The sequence below is a fragment of the Periophthalmus magnuspinnatus genome, chromosome 17 (genome assembly GCF_009829125.3).
Source record: "Periophthalmus magnuspinnatus isolate fPerMag1 chromosome 17, fPerMag1.2.pri, whole genome shotgun sequence".
Taxonomy (NCBI): Eukaryota; Metazoa; Chordata; class Actinopteri; order Gobiiformes; family Gobiidae; genus Periophthalmus; species Periophthalmus magnuspinnatus.
This window is the reverse complement of record NC_047142.1, coordinates 28,109,417-28,134,957: the sequence shown is the minus strand read 5'-3', so window position 1 is coordinate 28,134,957 and position 25,541 is coordinate 28,109,417. Positions and strand designations below refer to the sequence as shown.

The 25,541-nt window shown below is 41.4% G+C and overlaps 3 protein-coding genes across 6 annotated transcripts in view; 1 reads left to right on the top strand and 2 right to left on the bottom strand.

Annotated features, from left to right (window-relative positions):
- Positions 1 to 1,900: 1,900 nt before the first annotated feature.
- Positions 1,901 to 6,416, bottom strand: c17h1orf35 (chromosome 17 C1orf35 homolog). The gene is made up of 8 exons (XM_055228522.1): positions 5,825 to 6,416; positions 4,753 to 4,900; positions 4,631 to 4,676; positions 4,479 to 4,561; positions 3,720 to 3,789; positions 3,553 to 3,632; positions 3,366 to 3,482; positions 1,901 to 2,290 (listed from the first exon to the last, which is right to left on the bottom strand). Exons 1-8 carry the CDS (start codon positions 5,919 to 5,921, stop codon positions 2,011 to 2,013), a joined length of 921 nt encoding a protein of 306 aa, XP_055084497.1. The 5' UTR covers positions 5,922 to 6,416; the 3' UTR covers positions 1,901 to 2,010.
- Positions 5,579 to 19,075, top strand: guk1a (guanylate kinase 1a). Of its 4 annotated transcripts, none has more exons than XM_033982932.2 (7): positions 5,579 to 5,749; positions 12,350 to 12,463; positions 13,106 to 13,147; positions 14,479 to 14,714; positions 16,076 to 16,160; positions 16,239 to 16,324; positions 17,549 to 19,075. In XM_033982932.2, the coding sequence occupies exons 1-7, from the start codon at positions 5,728 to 5,730 to the stop codon at positions 17,585 to 17,587; spliced, it is 624 nt and encodes a 207-aa protein (XP_033838823.1). In that variant the 5' UTR covers positions 5,579 to 5,727; the 3' UTR covers positions 17,588 to 19,075. The 4 variants fall into 4 exon arrangements, with proteins under 4 accessions (XP_033838823.1, XP_033838822.1, XP_055084502.1 ...); XM_033982931.2 differs by lacking the exon at positions 5,579 to 5,749 and adding an exon at positions 6,409 to 6,581; XM_055228527.1 differs by lacking the exon at positions 5,579 to 5,749 and adding an exon at positions 9,485 to 9,577 and having other exon boundaries at positions 17,549 to 19,068.
- Positions 19,076 to 19,660: 585 nt separating this feature from the next.
- The window catches only part of LOC117384819 (obscurin-like), a 96,890-nt gene continuing 91,009 nt past the window's right edge, over positions 19,661 to 25,541 (bottom strand). Inside the window, 7 exon segments of the mRNA XM_055228494.1 lie at positions 19,661 to 21,557; positions 22,219 to 22,261; positions 22,866 to 22,959; positions 23,392 to 23,521; positions 24,368 to 24,470; positions 24,707 to 24,874; positions 25,403 to 25,516. Coding sequence (XP_055084469.1) covers positions 20,525 to 21,557; positions 22,219 to 22,261; positions 22,866 to 22,959; positions 23,392 to 23,521; positions 24,368 to 24,470; positions 24,707 to 24,874; positions 25,403 to 25,516 — 1,685 coding nt within the window. The 3' untranslated portion in view covers positions 19,661 to 20,524.

Genomic DNA, 25,541 nt, shown 5'->3' with positions numbered 1-25,541 from the left:
CCAAGAGCAGATTCAAACCACAAAAACTATTCTAAATCTACAATATTGTTAAAAATCATGAGCTGCAAGAAATAAACAGCAGAATGAAACACTTCAGTCGATAGTTTGAGTCTGTAATGATTCAGACAAGTTATGAATTCAAACTTTTATGCCTTAAATCTGATCATATAGACAAAATGACCAAAAATATCTTTATACAGAACGATAAGCCAATATAATAATTATCGTGAGAGGCCTTGTTAGCGTAAGTTCTGTTCCCAGGCCAACCAGAGACATAGTCCCTCCAGCATGTCCTGGGTCTTACCCGGGCCTCCTGCCAGTGCTCGTCTCGACGTGGAGGAGCAGCGGTTCTACTCCAAGCTCATCCTGTGTGACTGAACTCCTCACCCTATCTCTAAGGGTGCGCCCAGCCACCCTACAGAGGAAACTCATTTTGACCACTTGTATCCACAATGTTGTTTTTTCGGTCATTACCCAAAGCTCATGACCATAGGTGAGGGTAGGACAGAGATTGACCAAAATATAGAGCTTTGCCTTTTGACTCAGCTCCTTCTTTACCACAACAGTCCGATACAGCGTCCGCATCACACAACACACTGATTTTAGTTGACTATTTATGTTACATTTTTATTCATTATTTTCCTCTATAATTGTTTTATTACGTCTAACTCTTCATGGATCGTTTAAAAAAGCATTGATTTCTCCAAATAGTTTAAAGTTGTGCAGCAGGCATAGTTTTATTTTCCTTCCCTTGAATAGAACCCACACAATAATAACAGAATAATAGACACTTGAACAGTGACTCTGAGCCTGTACAGCTCATGGTGCAATCTCCCACTGAGCAACACACTCTTTGACCTGGGATGAAACGCGCTGCCCCGGGGTAAAACCGAACCGGCCATATTTGGGTTAAAGCCCTAATGAGGAGCCTTTACACTTTATATACCGCTTACAATTTAACACAGCATTCTTTTAGCTTGATTAGGCTGCTATGGTTAACGCACCCAGGCCTGTAAGCACAGTGCTGAGTGAAGGAGACCCCGGGTGTCTTTGTCTCTATTGCGCCCCCTGCTGCTGCCTGTGTGAGGTGGTCTAACGGTAACCAGCTCCTCCACTCTCTTCATTATGAAAGGCTTGCTCTTTTTAGTGTGCCCCCCAGGTGTCCGGCAGCAGAATAACCCTCTTTCAGGCCGATTCAGGGCCAGTGCAAACACTCCAGTCCATTCTGAGCCTTGGAGAGCATTCCAGGGGGATCACAGCCGAGCAGGGTCCGGCCGGGATGGACAAGGAACACATGAGCCAAGGTTTGGGAAAAATGTCTGCCGCTCTGGATGAGAATAAATTATGGAAGTGAGCAAACCCAACTAGAGAATATTAAAAATATTAAAATTTACACAAAACAAAATTGTTGAAAAAGCAGCTTTGGCTTTGAATTAAAAACACTGAAAAGAACATTTTCTATTTTGGTTACAGGCAATTCTTATAATGGACAGCAGTATTTGTCCACTGATCTGAAGGTTGGCGGTTCGACTCCCGCTCTTGACATTATGATTATTGGTAGAGCAGTCAGATCCAGTGACCCACAGGTTGGTAGTGTGATTCCAGCTCCCACGGAAGAATGCTGTTGTTGTGTCCTTATGTCCTGTTTGTATTACTTTTGAAAATAAATGTTTAAATGTGCAATTCTCAAACTGGGGACCAGGAACACCTTGGGGGGCATGGGCATCTTATAAAGTTTCAGTCTGAAGGGTCTAAATAAAATTAAAACATGAATTCTGTTTTACTGGAGCCGTATTCATGTTCAGATATTGAGCACATATGAAAAAAGGCACTGAGGTCACTGAGCAAAACATTTTATCTCCATCTATTTAAGCTCATAAAATACAAATCAAACTGAACAGTTGCCATGGTAATAAAACAACAAAAATAGTTAAAAACATTACATCTACGCGTAGTGAACACTCTTTGGGCTGCGTCCAGCTCCTCTCTGGCCTGGGTGGGGGTATCACATTAGTCCGAGTCCGAGTCCGTGTCGTGTCGTCGCCTGTGGCTTTGTGGGTCTCTGTCGGGGGCCGTCCTGAACCGGGCCCTTGGAGACCCCCCGTCGGATGAGTCTGTGTCGTGTCTCTGCCTGAGATCACTGTGGGAGGGGTGCACACTGTGGGAGGGGTGCCCGCCGTGGGAGAGGTGCCCGCCGCCCTTTGCTCCCCTCTGTGAATGGTTGTCATGGGGTCTGGCTCCACTCTGACTGTGGTATGATGGATTATGACGATGGTGGTCCTTTTTGTGCCTGAAGAGCAAAAGGAAGCAAATAATCAGTGATGGGGTCGCAGAGCCAGAACTGAGGGAGAGGTGTTCAAGTGCTGTTCTCATTTCAAAAGATTCAAACGATTCTCAATTATTTTTTTAAATGTATGCATCTTGATACCTCAAGATTGTGATAAAAAGTGTTGACAATAATCGTTCATGGGACATTTTACATAATCGTGAAACGTGCCAACAAGGATAATCCCCATTATGTCACCAGAATGTGCAGAACAAACCAATTAATTTCACTTTTTAGCAAGGACAGCATATCTGGTTCATAGTAAATAGTTAAATCAAAAATACATTGCATGTTGTAATGTACGCAGACACGAACACCAATGTCTTGTTATTGGCACTTATAAGGAATTTATAGTTAAGTTCTGAATTTAAACAACTGTTAGAGTGTGTAGTTTTTTAAAAATATTAAAATTATAATTATTCACATCCAGAAAATTTTAAGCCGTCAGCAACTTTAATATTTATCGTGGTATAATCGTTAATCACAATTATTTTGGCCTTTTCCAGTTAAACAGTGGATTATATGGAGTTACTAAAGTACGCTGTTGTCTGTACAGCATAAAAATGCATCTAGTGACTTGGCAGGACTTTTAAACCAGATGCCCTGCCCCCTGATGTCACAATGCAGCATATGGTTGTATTTGGATTTCATTTGATTTTTTAAGCATATCTTTTTAACTTTGTGCATGCCCTTATTTGTATTTGTATTTATTCAGTGTGTTTATGTTGCACTTTTTCACCGAAGCAAGTTCCTAGTTTGTGAACTGTGTTCACAGCCTATGGCAATAAAAGTCTTCTGATTCCGATTCCGATTCTGATTTGTCAAAGAACACAACTGCAGTACACACATGGGTTGGGTTCAAACCGTCCAATTCACTGTGAATAGACCAGTGAATTGGACCCTCTTTCAATTAATTTACATTAGAGGGGGGCCCATGTGAGACGTCTTGCCCCGGCCTCCCAAATGTCTGTCGATGAGCCTGCAGTATAGAGAACATTCTTGTATGCTAGTGCTCTCTTGTGGTGAGAGTTGGACAGACCTTTTCCTGTCATCTGGCTCTGAGGATGAGTCTCTTCTGTATCTCTTCTTCTTCTTTTCCTTCTTGTCCTTTTTCTTCTTCTCTTTTTTGTGCTTCTTCTTCTTTTTGTTTTCTTCTCTGTTAAAAATGACACAATGATGAGTTATTAATGGAAACCATCATGTCCTGTCGTATTTTATGCTCTCACCTCGATTCCACGTCTTCCTTCTGCACTTTCTCGGATGTGTTTACAGAGGATGTTTCAGGCTGACCTTCTGTCTTGTGATGCTGGAGAAACAACATTGTAATATATTTTGCAAGTCTAATAATCCAATAAATAAATGGGTCAGATGTATTTGTGTACAGTTAACGTACAGTGAAGACGGGAAGCCCCATTTTGGCAGCTTCTTTTTCCTTTTGAGACAGCACCATCTTCCTCCCTCCACTGTCAGTACAAATATACAACATTATTCATCAAATGGAAACTGGAAAAGTAAAATCATCATGTCCAATGGTGGAACAAAAAGTAAAAGTAGTAAAGCACTGTACTTAAGTACATATATAATTCAGCTCAAATCTTTATCAAAATCACCACATTTTAAGTTTTATTACTCAAAATCTGTGTGAAATGCTTTTACTTTTTACTCTTTAAGTAAATTTTTTAAAAGGTACTTTAATGATAACTTTAGGTTTGAGTATTTTTTAAATTTTTTTGTTCCAGTATCTGTACTTTTACTTAAGTAACAAAATTGAGTACTTCTATCACTGTTTGACCAAAAATGAATGTATGTAAAAAATCTAATTAGGGATGCACGGATATTGTCGCCATAGTTGTTTGGAGATATGCAAAGTTAGAATATCGAGGATGTGTCTATAAGCTGTTTCTTATTGTTTTAATTAATCTTCTAAACCTCAACTAAGACATTTACAGGCACATTTAAATGCATTGTTAAAATATAATCTGAAAATCACAATCAAAATCATGAAAAAATAATATATAAATATTAATAATAATAATAATAATAATAATGACGATGACATATTCGACGTCCCCCGATTGTAAGTCACATCACAGACGTATTACCACTACTTTTCACTGGGTGCTGCAGAAAACAGGACAGGACAGGAACTGACCTAGAACTGCCCAGTCCAGAGATGCGGTCAACGTTCCGCTCGTCCCCTTCTGGTTCTTCTCGTCTATAAACTTCTGCCAGGTCCTGTCAGAGGAACAAGAATCACATCTCAAAACAATATCTGCTTAAACATGAAATAAAATTACTCTTTACCTCTTTTGTGAGGCCGGTGGGTTGTCTCTTAATATTCTTGTGTCCTCTGTAAAAGTCAAAGATAAACTGACTGAATGCATTTTCACTGTTTTAGTATGTGAAACACGATGCGTGTAACTCACAGAGCTGCCATCATGGCCTCTTGTTCTGCAGCTTTCACGGCGGCCATTTCCTCTGCTTTGGACAAAGCGGCTCCTTTTTTGTCTTTGGAATACCAGGTCAGGTCTTTGCCTTTCTGCCATCGTCCCACAGGGGCCATCAGTGAGTTCCCTACAAGCACAGAGACAGAGTTTATATAACTATAAAACACATGAGATATGGTGTATCTGCAATATTGGAGCATTTCCCCAGTTATCATATCCAATATCGAAAATTTAGCCGATACTTTTTCATCACTTCCTATGTCTCTGTGTGTGTATGTATGTGTGTGTGTGCGTGCGTGTCAGTCCCAGTCTGTCCTCACTGCATCAGATTTGTTTTTTTACGCAGAATAAATTAGAGAAAATATGAACTTATATCCCAGATTAATACATTTACTTATTTTTTTTTTTTTTAAAGAGAAAAGTTCATTTGTAAACTTCAATATAACAGAAATTTGGTCAGTACTATATAGCTTAATATCGGCCTCTGCAAATAAAATAAAATTTTATAATAAAAACATGTATTTTAATATTCTAGTTAAAAAGGTCGGAATAAGTCAGTTTAATTTTTGACTGCAGACTTTTATTCTTCTGCTGTTCTTGTACTTTAACAGTTTAAAATCCCCACAGTGGGACAAATACAGGTTATATTTCTTATATTGAGATCATTTTTGTGATCAGTGTTCCTCAGATCTAGTCCTGACTAGTGCAGCTATTTACAATGATCCTGTATTAACCGAGACACTTGACCCTAGGTTTGTGCGGTGCGTTTGTGCTGCAGCTGTGCATTGCTGCGTAGCGCCACTTTGGCACAGAGACAGCGGTGCGCACACGCTCTGGAGACGTGTCCGCGCACAGGGCCATGAGGGCAAAGACCCATAACCATTAAAGCAGCACAAAAGACCAACATCCAACAAACCGAACAACCGACCCACCCGTCAGCCAGTCCCGTGTGGCATGAGGGACGCGACACTTCAAGGTATGAAACAGACTTTAGGTCACAGCGCAGCTTCATCCAGCCCAGAGTCATGTGCGCCGAAGATACGACACTCACCCAGATAATTCTCCCGGTGTTTATCCACTTTCACGTCATCCCAGTTGAACTGGTCCTGTCCTCCTCTGACCCCGCCGGCCCGCGACGAACCGAACATTTTAAAGACGAAGAGTTCCGGACTGAAAGAGTTTCGGTCTGAGGTTGGAGACACTCGGATTCAGACTGAGACTGAGGTTGTATTCCGTTAGCTCTCGGGGCTAATGCGCCTTCAGGCCTTCACCGGCTCAACTTAAAGTCTGCACTCAGTGACGTAGATGGTGTAAACGGGCTCGTGTTTGTTTGATCGACACTAAAGAGCACGGTAAATACGAGTTTATATCAAATCTTCCTTCGTGACTTGCTCCGACGCCTTTATCTTTAGCTATGCTAATATGCTAATGCAACGCCAATGTCAACAGAAGTTCGTTGACGCTCGTTTTAGCGTTCCTCCTTTGGTCGTTTCTTCAAATATCCTTCGTTTATGTTTGTTTAAATATACGGGACTGTGCTATACCGCGGGGATTTTTTTTTGTAGATGCTAAAATATAAACACGTCTCGGCGCTTGCTGGTGACGTATATTTCCGGCGCCCACGCGCATGTTAATGTTTTGTCACGGAGTGATGACGTAGGTAGTACTAAAGGCAAACCCAAACCCTGATGGCTCTCACTTCAAAAGCAAAACGCTTTGGAGCCAGAAAACACTCCAAACACGGCCCCCGCGCCCTGGACTGACGCGCACTCCGATGTACCTGAGGCTTATCACGAGGTTTTATTCAGGTACGACGCAAATGTGTTCTTTTTCCAATACTCTTCTGCAAAATAGGCTCCACCCGGATGTTATCCATCCTCCAGTTAGCCATCAAGGCTCTGGTGTTTTCAACTGAAACAAAAATGTGAAATGTTTCTTGCATTGAACATATTATCTAACACAACAATGCGTCTGGTCCTCATGCGCCCCTGTGCAGCTGTACAAGTAAGCAAGTTAAGTATAAAGTACAGAGCTGTGGTGTAAAGTACAGAGCTGTGGTGTAAAGTACAGAGCTGTGGTGTAAAGTACAGAGCTGTGGTGTAAAGTACAGAGCTGTGGTGTAAAGTACAGAGCTGTGGTGTAAAGTACAGAGCTGTGGTGTAAAGTACAGAGCTGTGGTGTAAAGTACAGAGCTGTGGTGTAAAGTACAGAGCTGTGGTGTAAAGTACAGAGCTGTGGTGTAAAGTACAGAGCTGTGGTGTAAAGTACAGAGCTGTGGTGTAAAGTGGGTCTGCTGTTGCTCTATTTTATAAAATATCTTGCAGATCACAAAGGCGTCAAATATCAAACAAAGTCTCAATGAACAACATGTCTATGTCTGTTTTAACATGATCCATACAGGCACACGCAGTCAGATGAAGGTAACTCGTGTAATGGGCAGGACATGACTGATGAGGGGTCACGTGCTAGATGTAATGATGTATTAATGGTGTAGTGTTGGTCTCACATGGTTGTCATTTACAGTCACATGCCTTTAATGTTCAGTTTGTTTCATACAGAGGAGTAGAGTTGACCGAAGTGCTTCACATAAAAAGGTCAACATGAAACAAATATACAGACAGAAAAAAAACTATAAAACACATTACTCAAGTGATCGCCGCTGAGAAATGTCCTGTCCCATCAGGTCCTCTGCATAAAGTCTATTGTATTATGTTTGCATTTATATTTAAGTGTCTTTATATTTATTAATTGAATCATTATTTTCTGGTTCTGTTATTAAAAATAATAAAAAAGTGACTGCTACTATTTATTTAATTAATTTATTTATAGCGGACAGTGCATGTTGACCAACAGTAACTGTTTAACATGCCAGAATTAGCCAAAAGGCTAGTTTTCATCTGTTGTCCGTTGCCGTGATGTACAGATAGCTCCTTATAAAAACATTTGCAAGCATGGTTAAAAAGTAGAAAAGCCTTAAGTCTTAAGAAGTGAATCATAGCGAAGAAAAATAATTAAAACAGACAGGTTATAAAGAACAGCATGCAATTAATAACAGTAAAAGATTATGTTAAAAAAAGCACAAGAAAATAAACAAAGGGGCAATAAAAGATTCGTTAAAGCAGAATTACAGAGAAGGACATTCAAAGGACAAACACTAGATGGCAGCAGCAGGAGTTTGGTGTTGACGGTCTGATTTGTTAAAAGCCAACGTTTAAATTGAGACTTAAAGGAGCTGTATGTGGAGCTCTCCCTGATAATTGTAGGGATGCTGTTCCACCCTTTAGAAGCTCTAACAGAATAGGCTGTCGTTCTGAATGGGATCAGACAGTCTCCTCTTGAGGCTCCTCTGGTGATGCAGTTTGAGCTTGATCTTAAGCTAACAAAGTCATTGGGCGGTGGAGGGGCGAGTCCATGTAAGATTTTATAAACAAAGCAGGCATCTGTGAATCTAATCAGATTCTCCCAACTTAAAATATTATATTTAGATAAGATGCTGCAGTGATGGAAGTGGCGTGGTTTTTTGTCTAGAACTTTGAGTGTCTGTTTATACAGTGATTGTAGTGGTCTGAGTGTGGTATGGTTGGCCTGGGACAAGCTCGTCAGGCAGTAAGTCAGATGCGAGAAAATCATGGAGTGCATGTAAATATTGGCTGCTTGGGTGGACATAGAATTTCGGATGAATCTGAAATTTGATAAATTGAATTTGACCCTTTTGATGGTTTGTTTAACATGTGACTTAAAATTAATATGCAAGTCGATTACGATGCCAAGGTACTTATATTCTTCAACCAATTGTAGTTTTTCACCAGATACAAATATGTCAGGCTTTGTGGTGGACAGACAAACAGAATAATTTTTACACTCCATAGATTTTGCATCATCCAGCTTCTGATTTTACAGGAACTTTTGTCTGTTTCTCTAAATTATTGTGATTGGGCTTGGGCTGTTGTCAACTAAACAAACTCACTCCACACTGTCTTCTGTCTGTGCTGTTCCATATAAATCAGATTAATCTTAGTAAAACACCAATATCCCATTGAGTGAGTAAAGGACTATAGGCCCAGTGATTTCCAAAATTGATTTCCAGTGGTGGAACTTAACAAAGTAAAATAAGTAAAGTACTGTACTTAAATAAAGGTTCTAGGTATCTGTACTTTACTTGAGTAGAGTTTACATTGTATACTTTTTACTTTTACTTCAGTACATTTGAGAGCAGTATCTGTATTTTCTACTCCGCTACATTTTTGAACTGGACTGAAAAGTAAAACTATTTTTTTATTATTGCCTGAGACCTGATGAAAAGGCTGAAGGTTTATTTTAACACATTAACACATTCAAAATTTTAACAAATAAAAACATAGAAAAAAAAGTTGAAAAAATTAAGCTAAAATCTTTATCAAAACTACACTACACTTCCCTACATTTGAAGCTTTATAAGACTCCAAATCTTTGCATCCTGTCTGTGTGTGTATGTATGTCCTGTCTGTGTCTGTGTGTCCTGTGTCTCTGTGTCTGTCTGTGTGTGTGTCTGTGTGTCCTGTCTGTCTGTGTCTATCTGTGTGTCCTGTCTGTCTGCATGCTTGTAGGAGGTGTATGCCTTTAATTATCCCGCTGCAGTGTTGAAGTGTCCGTGTCAGATGCACCTGCAGTGGCCTGTCTGTGTGCTGACACTGACCGTGCTCTGGGTCAAGTTCTCCTGTAGTTTTACAAAACGCTTGATTCAGATGTTAGCGTAGCCGTAATGCTAATATGGAGCAGTGCCATTTTGGACGATTTGTGGAGCTGTGTGAGGACCACTGGACATGTGAGTAGATGAACAGCAGGTGTTCTGTTTGATTTGCTCCTGATGAAACCATACAGAGAGATGCACTTCTGTGCCTGTAGCATCACTGTTCAGTGAGACACAGGTTTGATTCAAAACAACCTATTATTATTCAACTAATCGTCATCTAATTTAATCTAATCTAATTTAGGACTATACACTGACTCCAAAACTAGGGCTGCACCAATCCACCCTTTTCTGTTTCGATACTTATGATCCGATACTTTGAGTTAAAGTTTCCACCAATATCAGCTGATACAGAGGAACAAACAGCATACGGTAAAAAAAAAAAAAAGAAAAGATCCAGATGTGATTTATAACTGTTTTTAACAAGATTATATTTATAGAATAAAATCATATATATCACTTTCTTAGATATGTTGTCATGTCTCTGATCCTAATCACAGCACATGTACTTGGCTGTTTTCTGTTTAAAGGAGCTCGTGTTCATTCACTGATTCGATAGAAAGAAAAAAGTTACGGTGAGAACAGGCTCATTAAAAGTGACATAATGAGTATATAATTATAATACTGTATAGCACTAGCACTCTCACTGTGTTCCATCAAGATCTTCAATAGAAAATCAGTACTAGTAACATTTCAAAATGTTTTTAGTTTTGCCCAAACTCTGCTATTTTGAGATGTTTTGGCAGACCTTTAATAATGAATACATCCTTTGATGTCTGTTCTTCTCATAGACCCCAAAACATATAGTTCCAGTTTTTATATATTGAACGATAAGTGACTATCATGACAGGCCTGGATGTAATGTAATCAGGCAGAACCATAGACTGTATATATAAATGGACATAGCTAACCTGCTAGCTGCCACATTCCAAATAGGAAGTAATCATGGGCGCACTTCCGGCTCCATTGGCTCTACTGGCACAAATTCACTTCACATTGAAAAACTGTGTCATCTCTCTCTTTAACTGCTGCTGTTAGACTCATCATTTTGGTCTTAAATGTTCGTATTAACCACCTCTACATGATCCTGGGGTTTTTATTTCACTATTGTCACTGTAAATCAAGATATGAACATTAATAACAGCCAAAGCAGGCGCCTTGTTTCGATGAGGTCACTCCAGCTATTGTTAACAACACAGTCAATTAAACCTGTTGCTAAGCGCATGCTTCCTGCTAAACCAGCGGTGTGGGCGGGAAGGTACGTTACCCTCATCAGCTTTGCTCCAGATTGTCTCTTAGGTTACTATGATGCACATGATTGGAATTCCAAATATGGAACTCTGCTCCAAATTGGCCCGTATAACTGCTAGCCTCAATGAGCTTCATTTGACTGGAGCCGAACGCTGTGGGTGACGTCGCACTCACTTAGTCCACTTCTTTATACAGTCTGTGGGCACAACAGATCTTTTACAAAACAAAACAAACCGTCTTTGTCTTATGATCTATCTCTGGGTGAAAATGTTAAAATACTTTCAATACTATTTCATGTAAATATGCAATGGATATTTATATTTATTGAATGCCCATTTAACAGAAAATAGTCGCGTTTCTTTTTCCAAAATCTGCTCTGCTCCAAACCATACACACTGATGGGACTGGCTGAGGACCTCAGCATTTAAAACACCCATATTTAGAAACTTGATTAACTGGACAGCCCTCATCCATGGTGTAGGGTGTGAGAAATGCAGAATAATCCTACTTTAATAGAAAAACATGTTTCTGATCCTCTTACATTTGCTCTACATTTACCCAAATGAAAATGTGTATGTGGTTATGTGTATGCGTGTGTGTGTGTGTGTGCGTGTGTGTGTGTGTGCGCGTGTGGGTGTGTGTGTGTGTGTGTGTGGGGCCCCTCCCATGTTCCTCGTCTACATACTCCAAAAGCGTCACACCCTTCTTATTCTTTCCTATCACTTCAGGCAAAAACACACAACAGGAACCAAACCATTGAGGTAAAATCATTCTCATTTTCTCTTGACACTAACCTTGCTAACTTCGCTAACCTTGTTGGCTCCAGACTGGTGTTTTTGCTTTTGTTTTTCCATCGTCATAATCAGTGTCTAAGTGGGACTCTCCAATTAGACCAGTATTGTTCTTGGTTTAGCTCCATGGTAACATCACAGCTTTCAAACGCACCTCTGAGTGTTTAGAAGTGTTGAGGGTGTGTTTGTTTTGTTGACTTGTGCAGTTATTCAGTGCAGCCCTTTAAAGAGAGTGCACTGGTTTGACACAAAATACAGGTTTGAATAGCGTCTCCCTCTTCCCTTCTCCCACTTCCCATCTCCCACCTCTTCTCCCTCCCCCCTTCTCCCTCCTCCTTTCTTCCTCCTCTCCCTCCTCCCTTCTCCCACCACCCATTTCCCTCCTCCCTTCTCCCTCCTCTTCTCTGCTCCTCCTTTCTTCCTCCTCTCCCTCCTCCCCTCTCCCTGCTCCCTCCTACCCTCTTTCCTTTTCTATCCTCTCCTCTCCTTCCTCTTCCTCCTCTTCTCTCCTCTCCCTCCTTTTTCTCCTCCTGTCTCACTACTCCCCCTGTTCTTTTCTCCCTCCTCTTCGCTCTCTCCTTCCCTCTTCCTCCTCATCTCTCTTTTCTCCCTTCTCTCTGTCCTCTTCTCTCCCTCATCTTCCTCCTCTCCTTTCTCTCCTCCTATCTCCCTCCTCCCTTTCTTCTCTCCCTCCTCTTCTCTACTACTCTTTTCTCCCTCCTCTTCATCCTCTTCGCTCTTCTCCTCTCCCTCCTCTTCCTCCTCTTCTTTCTTCCTGATTTAAGAGTTTCTGTTTGTGTTGTAGCGATGGCTGGCCCCAGGCCTGTGGTGCTGAGCGGCCCGTCTGGAGCGGGGAAGAGCACTCTGCTGAAGAAGCTGATGAAGGAGTACGACAGTGTGTTTGGCTTCAGTGTGTCACGTGAGTACTTCAAATGAGTCATGTTTCAGATGAGTCACGTTTAATACGACTCAGTTAAAATGGGACTAATTTTTCATATGTTTCGTATGAGCTGCATTTCATGCGAGTCACATTTCGTGCGAATCGCGTTTTGTATAAGTAGATTTCTGGGGTAATAATAATAATATTGTATACACAGCACATTTTTGGACACTTAACGACGCTGTACAGACCATTATTCATTCACAATTGTGGCCACAGCTGCCCTGCGCCATCAGCCCCTCCAACCACCACCAGCACTCACACACGCACACACCACTTTCATACTGGATGAAGTGTTTTGCGTGAGGACACAATGTCAGTTTTTGCTGCTGGCGCCCCCTGTGGCTCTTCATATTCTAAGTGATCTCTCATCCAATTACTGACCATGTCCTGTCCTGCTTAGCTTCTGAGATCTGCCAAGCCATCATGGCCACATAGTAGTACTTCTTTGAGTAGATTTAGAAACATAAACTGGCAGTTATAGTTCAAGATGTGTTTCTGTTCTGTGAGTGAGGCTGTACTCTCTATTCACTCATGTGTCTGTTTGTCCAGATCAGTTTTATCTTTTTGAACAGAAAGTGAAAGTTAACGTGAGTAAAAGTGTGGTCTGTTGCGTTGCAGATACGACAAGGAACCCAAGACCCGGAGAAGTGAACGGCAAAGGTAAGATTCAAGCTTTGATTCAATTACATTTGTATGACCTGAACTGGAGCTGTGGGCTGTACTCCATAGACTGTGTATATAAATAGACATGGCTAACACGTTCCAAACAGGAAGTGACCATGGGCGCGCTTCCGGCTTCCAATTCCAACTCCAATTCACTTTCTGTGTAAAAACTGTGTCCCTTCTCTGTAACTGCTGTTGTCAGACTTGTCATTTTTTGGTCTTAAAATGTTTGTATTAACCCGGTCTACATGATCCTGGGATTTTTACTTCACTATTGATCAAGATATGAACATTAATAACATACAAATCAGCTGCCTTTTTTTCTCTGAGGTCACTCTTGCTAGTGTTAGCAACAGGTTTGATTGACAGTGTTGCTAAGCGCCCACTCCCTGCTAAACCAGTGGTGTGGAAAGGAAGGGGCGTTACCTTCAACAGCCTTGTTCCGGATTGGCTCTTTGGTTGCTATGATACTCGTGGTTGGAATTCCATACTCTGCTCCAAATTCATCCTTATAACTGCTTGCCTTGATGAGCTTCATTTGACACCACACTCACTTAGTCCACTTATTTATACAACCCATGTGCAGAACTAGTATCAGCCTATAACTCGTGTCTCTGCTACGTCACTCTGGCTCCAGTAAATCTTAAACTTTACTTTAATATCCTGCTGATTTATTTTTTTCACCTGGCTCCTGCTGCATGTGTGAGCTGTGGTCACTATATGTTCCTATATGTCCCTATATCCACTCCCTGTCCTCCTCAGAGCAGACACTCCTCACTGTCCCTCCTCCAGACTTCTAACCAGAGGGACAGGGCCTTTTTGGTCAGGGCCTCAAAGCTCTGGACACACACACAGATGAGATTGGACTGTCCAACACTGTGGGTGCTTTTAAATGTGCTTTAAAAACCCACTTTTATAGAATGGCTTACTGTATTGTATTTAATAAAACCTCCTAGCAGCAATAACACTTTATTGTTTTATTATTTCTGTGTATGAGGTATTTACCTGTTGTGAAGCACTTTGTAATTCGTTTTTGGAAAGTGCTGTACAAATGAAGTTATTATTACTATAATTATACTTCCTTAAATAATATATCGATCCAGCACACTTTAAAATGTGCCATTGCGTTGGGCGTAATAAGGCCTGACGACACAAATTTGGGGCCCTGAGCAGGAATCCTCACATGCCCCCCCCTCTAATATTAACTAAGAGGTTCTGATTCTGAGCCCTTAAACACCTGGGGCCGGGGACCACAGACCACTTTGTCTTCCCCTGTCAATTCCCCTGGACATAATTAAGATTCTAAATAAGTGTCTTACTCTTCTCAGACTATCACTACGTCACTCGGGAGGCGATGCAGGCTGGGATCGACAACGGCGAATTCATTGAGAACGCAGTGTTCTCCGGGAACATGTATGGCACGAGTAAAGCCGCCGTGCAGGACGTCCAGGCCAAGAAACTCATCTGTATCCTGGACATCGACATGCAGGGCGTCCGGAACATCAAACACACTGACCTCAACCCCATCTATATCTCCATTCAGCCACCCTCTTTGGACGTACTGGTGTGTACTGCTACTACAACTGTGTACTTAGGGAAACCAAGTTGGCACGTTCTAAAAAGGTTAATTAGGCATGAATACAGAGTTACTTCCTTATGAACAAATGGTTTATGAAGAATAATTCAGCCTCAATAAATATAAAAATAAACAGACATAGGGTTAATTCATAATGAACAGTGTATGAAAGTATAACTAAAAGTAGCTATGTCACCACCATAGACTGTATATGTAAATGGACACAGCTAACCTGCAAACTGGAAGTGATCATGGGCACACTTCGGGCTCCATTGACTCTGGCACCAATTCACTTTACATAAAAAAACTGTGGCCCCTCTCTCTGTAACTGCTGCTGTCAGACTCATCATTTTGGTCTTAAATGTTCGTACTAACCCGCTCTGTATGATCCTGGGGTTTTTATGTCACTATTGTGTCTGTAAATCAAGATATGCACACATATGAACATTAATAACAGACAAATCAGGCTCCTTCTTTCCCCGAGGTTGTGTTAGCAAAAGGTTTGGTGGACAGCGTTGCTAAGCACCTGCTCTCTCCTAAACCAGTGGGAAGCGCCGCTACATTCAACAGCCCCTCTCTCTCTGTTACTTGCGGTCAAAATTTCAAATATGGAACTCTGCTCCAAATTCACCCCTATAACTGCTAGTCTCAATGAGCTTCATTTGACTAGAGCCGAACGCTGTGGGTGACGTCACACTTAGTCCACTTTTTTATAGTATGTGGTCACCACTTTTGTTATTTCAGCATTTTGTTACTTCTGTGTTGTAAAGACGCAGTGTATTCAATAATGCCTCACTGACAACCCATAAAACCAAAGCCTAAATTTCACAATTAACAATTAAATGGATGTGAAAAAATCCTCAGATGTTGCTTAGAACTGGAACCTGAAACCCCATCATACAGTACTACTATTACAGTTTAATTTAAAATCTGGAACTTGTTCAAGCCTTTACATTTTAAATGTTAAAATTCACACTCCAGGCATTATTCAGGTTTGATACTTTTACAGAGACAAAAATAAAATGAATCTTTGACATCAAAACAGAAGTGTTACAGAGCGTTTGCAGCAGATGAATTTGGCAGGGAGGAGGACCCGGGGAAGACCCAGGACATGCTGGAGGGACTATGTGTCTCGGCTGGCCTGGGAATGCCTTGGGGTCCTACTGGATGAGCCGGAGGAAGTGCCTGAGGTGAGGGAAGTCTGGGAGTCCCTGCTCAGATAGCTGTGCTTGTGACCCGGCCTCGCATAAGAGGAAGAAAATGGATGGATTCAGTTTGACAGTCCAAATGTCTCCACTGAAGCCTCGCTGGACTGACTGCTGGAGTGACATTATTTCTTTGTTTTGCAGGAAAAGCGTTTGAGAGACAGAAAAACGGAGTCAGAGGAGAGTTTGCAGAGGCGTTTACATGCAGCTAAAGTCGACATGGAGTTAAGTAAGTCCAACTTAAATGAAAGTGTATGGATGATGTTAAAGACTTTATTAAAGACTGACCTAAACTGTCTTGGGCCAGGTAAAGAACCTGGAATGTTCGACGTCGTTATAATCAACGATCATTTGGACGAAGCCTACGTCCAGTTAAAGGAGGCTCTTCTTGAGGTAATATTAAAAACTGAGAGACTTAAAGGTGCTATACCTGATTTCTTTTAGGTGAAAAACAGAAATAGTTCTTTTTAAACAGTTTGCAGTTGACCAATGTTGCTCCTCACTCACCTTACGCATTCTGAACATCCTAATTATTCAACATGATGAGTTTATAAGCACAACCCTGAGAGACCAGAGTAGAGTTTTGCTGAGACGATAAAGCTAACTACTACTAGCATGTTAATGTACACTTCCTGATTATCTGACATTTAATTTGATGCAGACAGCACTCAGAAGGTTAGCTTATACAATATATCTGTACTGGAGCAAGCCAATTAATGTTATACAGGACACATCATCATTACCAATACCAATATTATTATTAATTATATGGCGCAACAGTGGCTCAGTTGCTACACACACACAGGTTGGTGGTGTGATTCCAGCTCCCACAGATAAATGTTGTCATTGTATCCTTGAGCAAGACCATAGACTGTATATATAAATGGACATAGCTAACCTGTTAGCTACAGCGTTCCAAATAGGAAGTGATCATGGGTGCGCTTCCGGCTCCTTCGACTCTGGCTCCAATTCACTTTACATGTAAAAACTGTGCCCTCTCTCTCTGCAACTACTGCTGTCAGACTCATCATTTTGGTCTTAAATGTTCGTATTAACCCGCTGTACATGATCCTGAGGTTGTTATTTCACTATTGTGTCTGTAAATCAAGACATGAACATTAATAACAGACAAATCATGCGCCTTCTTTCCCCGAGATCGCTCCCTCTAGCGTTAGCAACAGGTTTGATTAGCAGCGTTGCTAAGCACTCGCTCCGTGCTAAACCAGCAGTGCGGGCAGGAAGGGGCGTTGCGTTCATCAGCCTTGCTCCAGATTGGGTCTTTAGTTGCTATGATACTCGTGGTCGGATGTCCAAATATGGAACTCACCTATAACTGCTGTAGCCTCAATGAGCTTCATTTGACTGGAGCTGAACGCTGTGGGTGACGTCACACTCACTTAGTTCACTTCTTTATACAGTCTATGGTCAAGACACTTAACCCTCCTCGGCCCAGTGTCTGTGTGCACTGATGTGTGAATGTGTATAAATGTAAATGTGTATAAATGTGTGTGAATGTGTGAGTGGTTGTTTGATGTAAAGTACTTTGAGCCTTGAAGTTGGAAAAGTGCTTCATAAAAATGTGACCATTTACTATTAATCCAGTTTTTTTGTCTTCAGGAAATCAACAAGGTGAAGAAGCTTCCAGAGTCATCGTAAGAGAGGGTCCTGTAGACTTCTCTTTCCCCTCCAACATTCCCATCCCTCCATCCCTTCAGAGGAAACTCACTTTTATGTGCTCTTAAAAAACAAATCAAAAATGCGCTCCTGCTGCTTTTGTATGAAAATAAGCTGTTACCCCACAATTGTTTACGTTGTAGAGCTCATTTTTTTAAACCCAGGGAATAACTCCTAACTAAATAATATTATAATGATTAATGGGACCAGGTCTCAACATTTTCCAGTCTCAACATTTTCCCCTCTGCTTTTACTTAAAGTCACACTATGACCCTTTTCTGGAGGTTACATCATCTGCTTGTCTCCACGGAGATGTCATTGCATTCATTGCCCAGATTGTTTCACAGAGGGGCATTAAACGTGTCTGTCACCATGGACACAAGCTCTAGGTCAAATTCCAGGTTTACCAGCGTATTTTGAGCAATAAAAACACACAACGACAACAACGACATAAAAATTGAAAATACTGTGGAACTTTACAGGTGAAGCAATGTCTCCATGGACACGTAGACTGTGTACCCTCCCACCAGAAAAGATACAGTGCATCTTTAAATTCCGTCAGTTGGTTTAATGTTTTGTACACGTACATCAGTCCCTTTTGAAGTTTGAAATCTCATTTCTGGACATTTTTTTAAATAATCCCAGAGGTTTTAACCAGAGGCAGCTCCTTCAGTTGTTTCACATTCAGACTCGGAGGCGGCTCAGGCCTCTGTGTCGTACATGTAAATAGTGTTGTGCTGCTGCTGTGTTGTGTCTGTGTAGGATCCATGTGGCTTAAGCTGAAGCTATGACATTTGTACTTTTTGTTATACATTTATCTGTAACGTATTACTGGATTGTTTTTTAAAGCTACAATTCAACATAATATCTATAATCTTTTACTTGAAAATATTTATAACCTGTTTAAATGTGTGTCTGCATTTTTTTTTTTACTTATTCTGACGTATCATTCCTTAGAACAGATCTGTGTGGTTCTGGTTCATGTGAAAAATGAGATTCTGAAACCGCAGGCGGAGATGCCTTCAAATTTGTTTTTGTCAGACCTGTCACAATCACATATCGATATATCTCTGAAGTAAACATAGATGAACAATAATATTGAAACTCATTTCAGCCACTGACACAAAACCCCACACAGATTTAAACCACAAAAACTATTCTCAATCTACAATATTTCTTGCAGCTCATGATTTTTAACAAACAGCAGAATGAAACGCTTTAGGTGATAGTTTGCATCTGGAATGCGTCAGACAAGTTATGAATTCAAAGTTTTACAGCTTAAATCTGATCATTGAAAATTTCCCAGTATTGCAAAGAAAAATATCACAATTAATACTGACTCTAAAAAACATAGTTCCATCTTTCATATATAGAACCATAAGTGGATATAGTGATTATAGTGACAGGCCGACAATTTTGTCTCATGTTGATCATAAACTAAATCAGTTCAAATAAATGGAACATCCTGGTAAATGTGCCGTGCTTTTCTTCTGTGGTAAAACATGTCCGTATAAAGTGTACTGAGTGTGATAGCATTCGGCTCCAAATGAAGCTCATCGAGGCTAGCAGTTATAGGGGCCAATTTGGAGCCGAGTTCCATATTTGGAATTCTGACCACGAGTATCATAGCAACCAAAAAGCCCATCTGGAGTGATGCTGTTGAACGTAATGCCCCTTCCTGCCTGCACTAACACTGTCATTGAAACCCGCTGCTAACACTAGCAGGTGCTAGCTTGGGGAAAGAAGGTGCCTGATTTGTCTGTTATTAATGTTCATATCTTGATTTACAGACACAATAGTGAAATAAAAAAAAAAAACAGGATCATGTAGAGCGGGTTAATACCAACATTTAAAACCAAAATGACGAGTCTGAGAGCAGCAGTTACAGAGAGGGGACAGTTTTCTAATGTAAAGTGAACTGGAGCCAGAGTCGATGGAGCCAGAAGTGCGCCCATGATTACTTTCTGTTTGGAACATGGCCGCTAGCAGGTTAGCTATGTCCATTTATAAACACACTCTGTAAAAATCATAAAAAAAAAAACATTGATCTGTTTTATCACATTTTATTGTAATGTAACAATAGGATATACAAGCATTTCACATTAATATCACATGTACATGAGACTTTAACTTTAGTTTGAAAAGAACTGACTTCAGATCAAGGCTTCTGGAGCGTCGTAAAGGTAGTTTTGGATTTCAACACACAGCCACACAATACATCTCTCATATGAATACTCTTAAAACAATTGTATTTAATTATCTACACAAGAACAAGCCATAGTATAATGTAACAAACCCAAACAAAATGGTCAAGTCTGCGTTTGACCCGACTTGACCACCACTCGAATATTTGATCCAGTCTGATGTAGCCGTCAGGCTGGAAAAGTGTTCACTGATGAAATGAACAAACCAATCAGAGTGTCTCAAGTGTTAACCACGAGAACAGCGTAAACACCAAAGGACACGGGCAGTGACTGTGAGATAGTCATAATCTGTAAAGACACATGATCTGGACTGAAGTGGTTGTAGGCGTCTTAAAAACTTATCTCCAAACAGCTCCCAAGTATTAAAGAGACAGCAGAGTAAGAAAGTGTAGTTAGAAAAATAAAAGTATTAACCAAAAATATTGTTTAACAAAAGCACTGACGCTTTTGGGTTAGAGGTCTAAAGGATTCAAAGTAAAATGAGTCTGAATTTTACGAATCAAATCAGAACATGTATGAATCTGCACATTGCTCCCAAAATGACTCATTCATCACTTCTCTGTTTCATAAGTTCGTAAGTTTACCATCTGATACTAACCGCTGCAGTTAGCCTCAAAATGGAATGATGTGCTTTGGGCTTGGGTGTACTTTGCCACACAATAGTCAGTAGTAAGACAAATGGCAGATGGATGTAGCTTGCCTTATATTTGAGTATTTACTTTTTTTGGAGGCGTTTTTCGCTGATTTGCAGAGTGACCGGCTTCCCCACGGAGCTGTAGCCGTAGGTCTGAGTCGACACCTTGGTTTTAAAACTGTGCTGGCCTCCCTCCACTCTCTGCACCTCGGAGCAGTACGACGGCTTCACCTCCAGCTTAGCCTGAGTCACCTGAATGGGGATGTGCCTCTCGGTGCTGGTGCGTGGGTGCAAGGAGGAAGAGGAGGAGGAGAAGAAGCTGCCAGACAGGTGGTCTCTGAAGCGGTTGAAAAGCCCGCTGCATTGCCTTTGGACTGTGGTAGGACGCCCCACGTTTAGGAGGACGGGTTGACCCACAGACGAGCCGCCGATCTCCCTCTGTAACACGGACACCTCAGACGGCTTCTCCACAGAGCCTCCAGAGCCCAAAGCCCCGAAAGTCTCACCTTCCTCAGGAACATAATCTTCCAAGTCCTCCAAAGTCAAAACCTTCTCGTTTGGAGCTTGTTGTGGAGTCTCCTCGTCCTCCACTAGAATAACGGTCTGCTTGTCCTCGTCACTGTCTTCGGGGGTTGTGTTCAGGACTGTGGACAGCTCCAGTGGCTCTGTGGGTATTGGCTGTGATGGGACACTGCTCTGCTGCTGCTCCCAGGACAGGGCCTGGGCTTGGGCCTGCTCCACCAGCTTGTTGTTGGAGTTGTTAGCGTTGGGGTTTTCGGGCATGACTCTCTTGGGTCTGGAGGGGGTGCTAGCGCGCTCAGAGCCAGCTGGGGAGAGGCCTCTCCTCCGGGACAGGTGAGGGGACTTATTCACCTTGTACTCGATGACCTCCTCCACCTCCACCCAGCGCGGGTGGCTCTCCTCACTCTGGGTCACATACACTGTGGGGATGGTGGTCTTCCTTGGGGTCAGGACCCTTCTGGCCCGAGCTCCGGCTCCAGCGGCAGGTTCAGGGGTGGAGGTCTCAAAGCGGTGCCCAGAGACGAGGGCTGTTCCTGGGGACCGGTGCCTCCTCATGCGGGGGTGCTTCACCACTGTGGTGATGGTCTCCTCGCTGTGAGAGAGAACAAGCACATGGAGTTTTCATAAGCAGATAAAGTCATCCTGAACACTAGAATTATGGTGTTTAAATAGGAAAACATAACAACCAAACCAGCCAAATATTTGGAGAAATTATAATTTCTTTATTTATTCAACCTTTAAACAGGTCAATTCACCCTCAGAAGCCCTCACACATCAGTCACAATGTGAAACAGGGAATCAGAACATAATACTCTTAAAATCATGGGTTCTGAACCTGTTAAATCCTCTGGGCTGAGTTTTAAAAAGTCAACAGAGGTAAAAACAAACAAAACACCTGTATTTCATAACTAAGATATATGTTTAACACTATATTGTGAATCATTCATGGTAAAGCAATAACCAGCAGTAACATCTCCATGAAGATGGGCAGGTGAAACACCCTCCAACTGAAATATTCTATAGTGCACTTTTAAGAATAATTTTTTATCTTCCTAAAATTTTGATTTGACAAACCACTGTGGACCTGTACATGAAGAAATACAGCGCTCTAATTTGACAGTGACACTAGAGCTTGAAGTTCGCCCGGCAACAGCTCGTTTCACCAGCCAATGGCAAAACTCATTCACAGGATCACCCCAAATCTCATACAGACGGTACAACACAAATGCCTCTCACTCTCCCACATAACTTACATGATGATCGTCTTCCTTGGTATTTTGGTCTCCTGTTCCGTGACTACAACAGCACAAACAAACACAGAAATGAATCAGAGGAGAATTAAAACCACAAACTGTATAAAGAAGTGGACTCAGTGAGTGTGACGTCACGCACAGCATTCGGCTCCAAATGAAGCTCATCGAGGCTAGCAGTTATAGCTGCCAATTTGGAGCAGAGTTCCATATTCGGAATTCCGACTGCAAGTATCATAGCAACCAAAGAGCCAATCATGAGTGAGGCTGTTGAACGTAATGACCCTTCTCGCCCGCAATGCTGGTTTAGCAGGGAATGGGCACTTAGCAACGCAGTCAGTCAAACCTGTTGCTAATGCTAATGTCTGATTTGTCTGTTATTAATGTTCATATTTTGATTTACAGACACAATAGTGAAATAAAAAACCCAGGATAATGTAGAGCGAGTTAATATGAATATTTAAAACCAAAATGACGAGTTACAGAAAGAGGGACACAGTTTTTACATAGAAAGTGAATAGGAGTCCATGGAGTCAGAAGCGCGCCCATGATCACTTCCTGTTTGGAACACAGTGGCTAGCAGATTAGCCACATTTATATATACAGTCTATGGTTAAACCATGTCAAATATAACACAGAGTTTTGTTTACCTTCTATAGCGATGGCCTGTTCTCCAGAGCGAGTCACGACTGTAGGGAGGACTAAATCTGCAGCACACTTTGCAGAACCAAGACGATTTGACAACTACAAAAAGAAAGAAAATTATGTATTAAAAACTTACAGATCTGTGTTGTATTAAAGCTACTTTGTGTAACTTTTCTGAGTGTCCAACATCTGCTTGTTTACATGGAGATTTCATTACATTGTCTACAATGTTCTGCAGTATGGTATTAACTTATAGTGGCAAGCAGGTAATAATAGCAGACCAAGTTTCAGATCAGATCTGTGGAGAGGCGACCACCACTCACAGTAAGAACACATGTTTTTCAGTGTTAATTTGCAGTTATTCAATGACAAGTGATTTTATGGCACAAAATAGATTACTTTAAAGCCCTACTGCAAAACATTCCAGGCAAAACAATAATATCTCCATAGTGATGAGCAATAAGGAGAAATTCTAGACACACTAGAAAAGTTACACCGTGCATCTTTAAAAAGAATGTATTTGGGCCTCACCTCGCACTCATAGTGTCCCAGGTCTCTCTCTGTCGGGTTTTTAATGACGAGAACCACCACTCCACTCCTCATCTCACTGTAGGTCTGGTACTTCTCCTGGTCTGTGAGGAGCCGGCCCTCTCGGAACCACCTACACCACAGAAGCACAAGAGCTTCAGCTTATTCAGTATACGGACAGGGTGGAGTCAAACACTTACTTAAAGGACCTTTAAGTGAGTGTTTGAGTAACACTTTGTTATTAGTCTGTCTACATCTCCAGAGCTCAAAATGCTCTGTTCCACCTTGTGATGACATGAAGTGGTAGTTTTCAAGTTAAGAGCTCCTTTTACCTTTAGTTCAGTAGAGATTGGCAATTCCAGAGCTTAAATGACTCTGATGATTCTAGTGAAGGTGTATGGAATTTAAAAACACAGTGGAGCACTTCCTGTATCACCATATGACATCACAAGGTGGAACAGAGTGTTTTCAGTTTGAGAAAAAAGCCTAAATATGCAGGGTTTGTGTGTTAAACATGTGTGAATGAAACAAAACAACTCCAGGTCTGTTTGTGATGAGGAAACAACATTAGAAGAGAGATCAGAGAATAGAGGAATATGGGCCCTTTATGTAAGAATACTGTTTCCTCAGCGGTAAGGGCTTTTCTCAGTGTTCCTTCTGATTTATTATTTATTAATGTATTTCAGAACACAAAACACTGATAAATGCACAAAATGTGGTATTTTTAAAGAATTACAAAATATAAATACTATTTGAAGGAGCAGGACAAAAAAACTGTTCAAATAGTTTTATATCATCATCTTTAAACACTTACAGACTCACAGTGGGAACAGAAACTACAATGTTTACTCAAATTAGAATACTGTTAAAATATCTTGCTCAAGTAGAAGTACAAGTGTCTCAAAAAACCTTTATTACTAATGACTTAAATGTATCCGAGTACTCGCCCTCTGAAGTCACATTGTACTCGAGTACTTACCTGATCTTGGGGGAAGGGGCGCTTTGTATGACACATGTGAACTGAGCGTCCTCTCCAGTGTAGAACACAGCATTCCTCATTTTGTTCACGAAGCGAGGCGGAACTGCAGAGACAAATGCGACAGTGACCCCTGGAGGAGAGGTGATGTGTGTGCATGTGTCTATGCATGCATGTGGCATGTGTGTATGCTTGTGTGTCTCTGAGTATGTGTGAGTATGTGTGTGTGAGCATGTGTGTGTTAGTATATATGTGTGTGCATTAGTGTACGTGTGAGTGTCTGTCTATATGTGCATGTGTGTGCGTCTGTATATACGTGTAGTAGTGGTCTCAGGGCCGTACCCTGCACAGTGATCTTGCCCAGCGTGCTGGCGTTGCCGGCCGGGCTGGAGGCAAAGCACATGTACTGTCCTGAGTCATCGGCGCTCATGTTATCCAGGATGAGCGTGCATGAGCCATCTGGGTCCTCGATGATGATGTGGTGAGGGTCAGCCTCCACCGCACGCCCATCTGCTCCACAACAACACAGCAGCATTTTAGTGGTATATCTTGATTTACAGACACAATAGTGAAATAAAAACCCCAGGATCATGTAGAGCAGGTTAATACGAACATTTAAGCAGCAGCAGCAGTTACGAGAGAGAGGCCACAGTTTTTCAACAGAAAGTGAATTGGAGCCAGAGTCAATGGAGCCGTAAGCGCACACATGATCACTTCCTATTTGGAACGTGGCGGCTAGCAGATTAGCTATGTCCATTTATATATACAGTCTATGGTTAAACTGCAACCATATTTTCAACTGGACTATGAGTCGCACTTTTTTTTTTTTATACTCAAATGTGACTTATAGGTGGAATATAAGTCGCATCTGAGTATATAATTTCACATCTTCGTTACGGTCAACCTGACAACCATGTTGTTTTCTTCATTACTATGCATTTTTTGACTTATTACTCCGGAGTGGTTTATAGTCCAGAAAATACGGTAAGTGCTTCAATATTTTAATATGTCATAATAAATAATGAAATAAAACATTACCTTTGTACCATGTGACCACAGGTTTGGGTGCTCCAGTCACTTTGCATGCCAGTTTAACCGTTTGTCCCAGCTCTGCCGTACAATTGGCGAGGATTTCATCGAAGTCAGGAGGGTCTAAAAAGACAAAGACACATTAAAC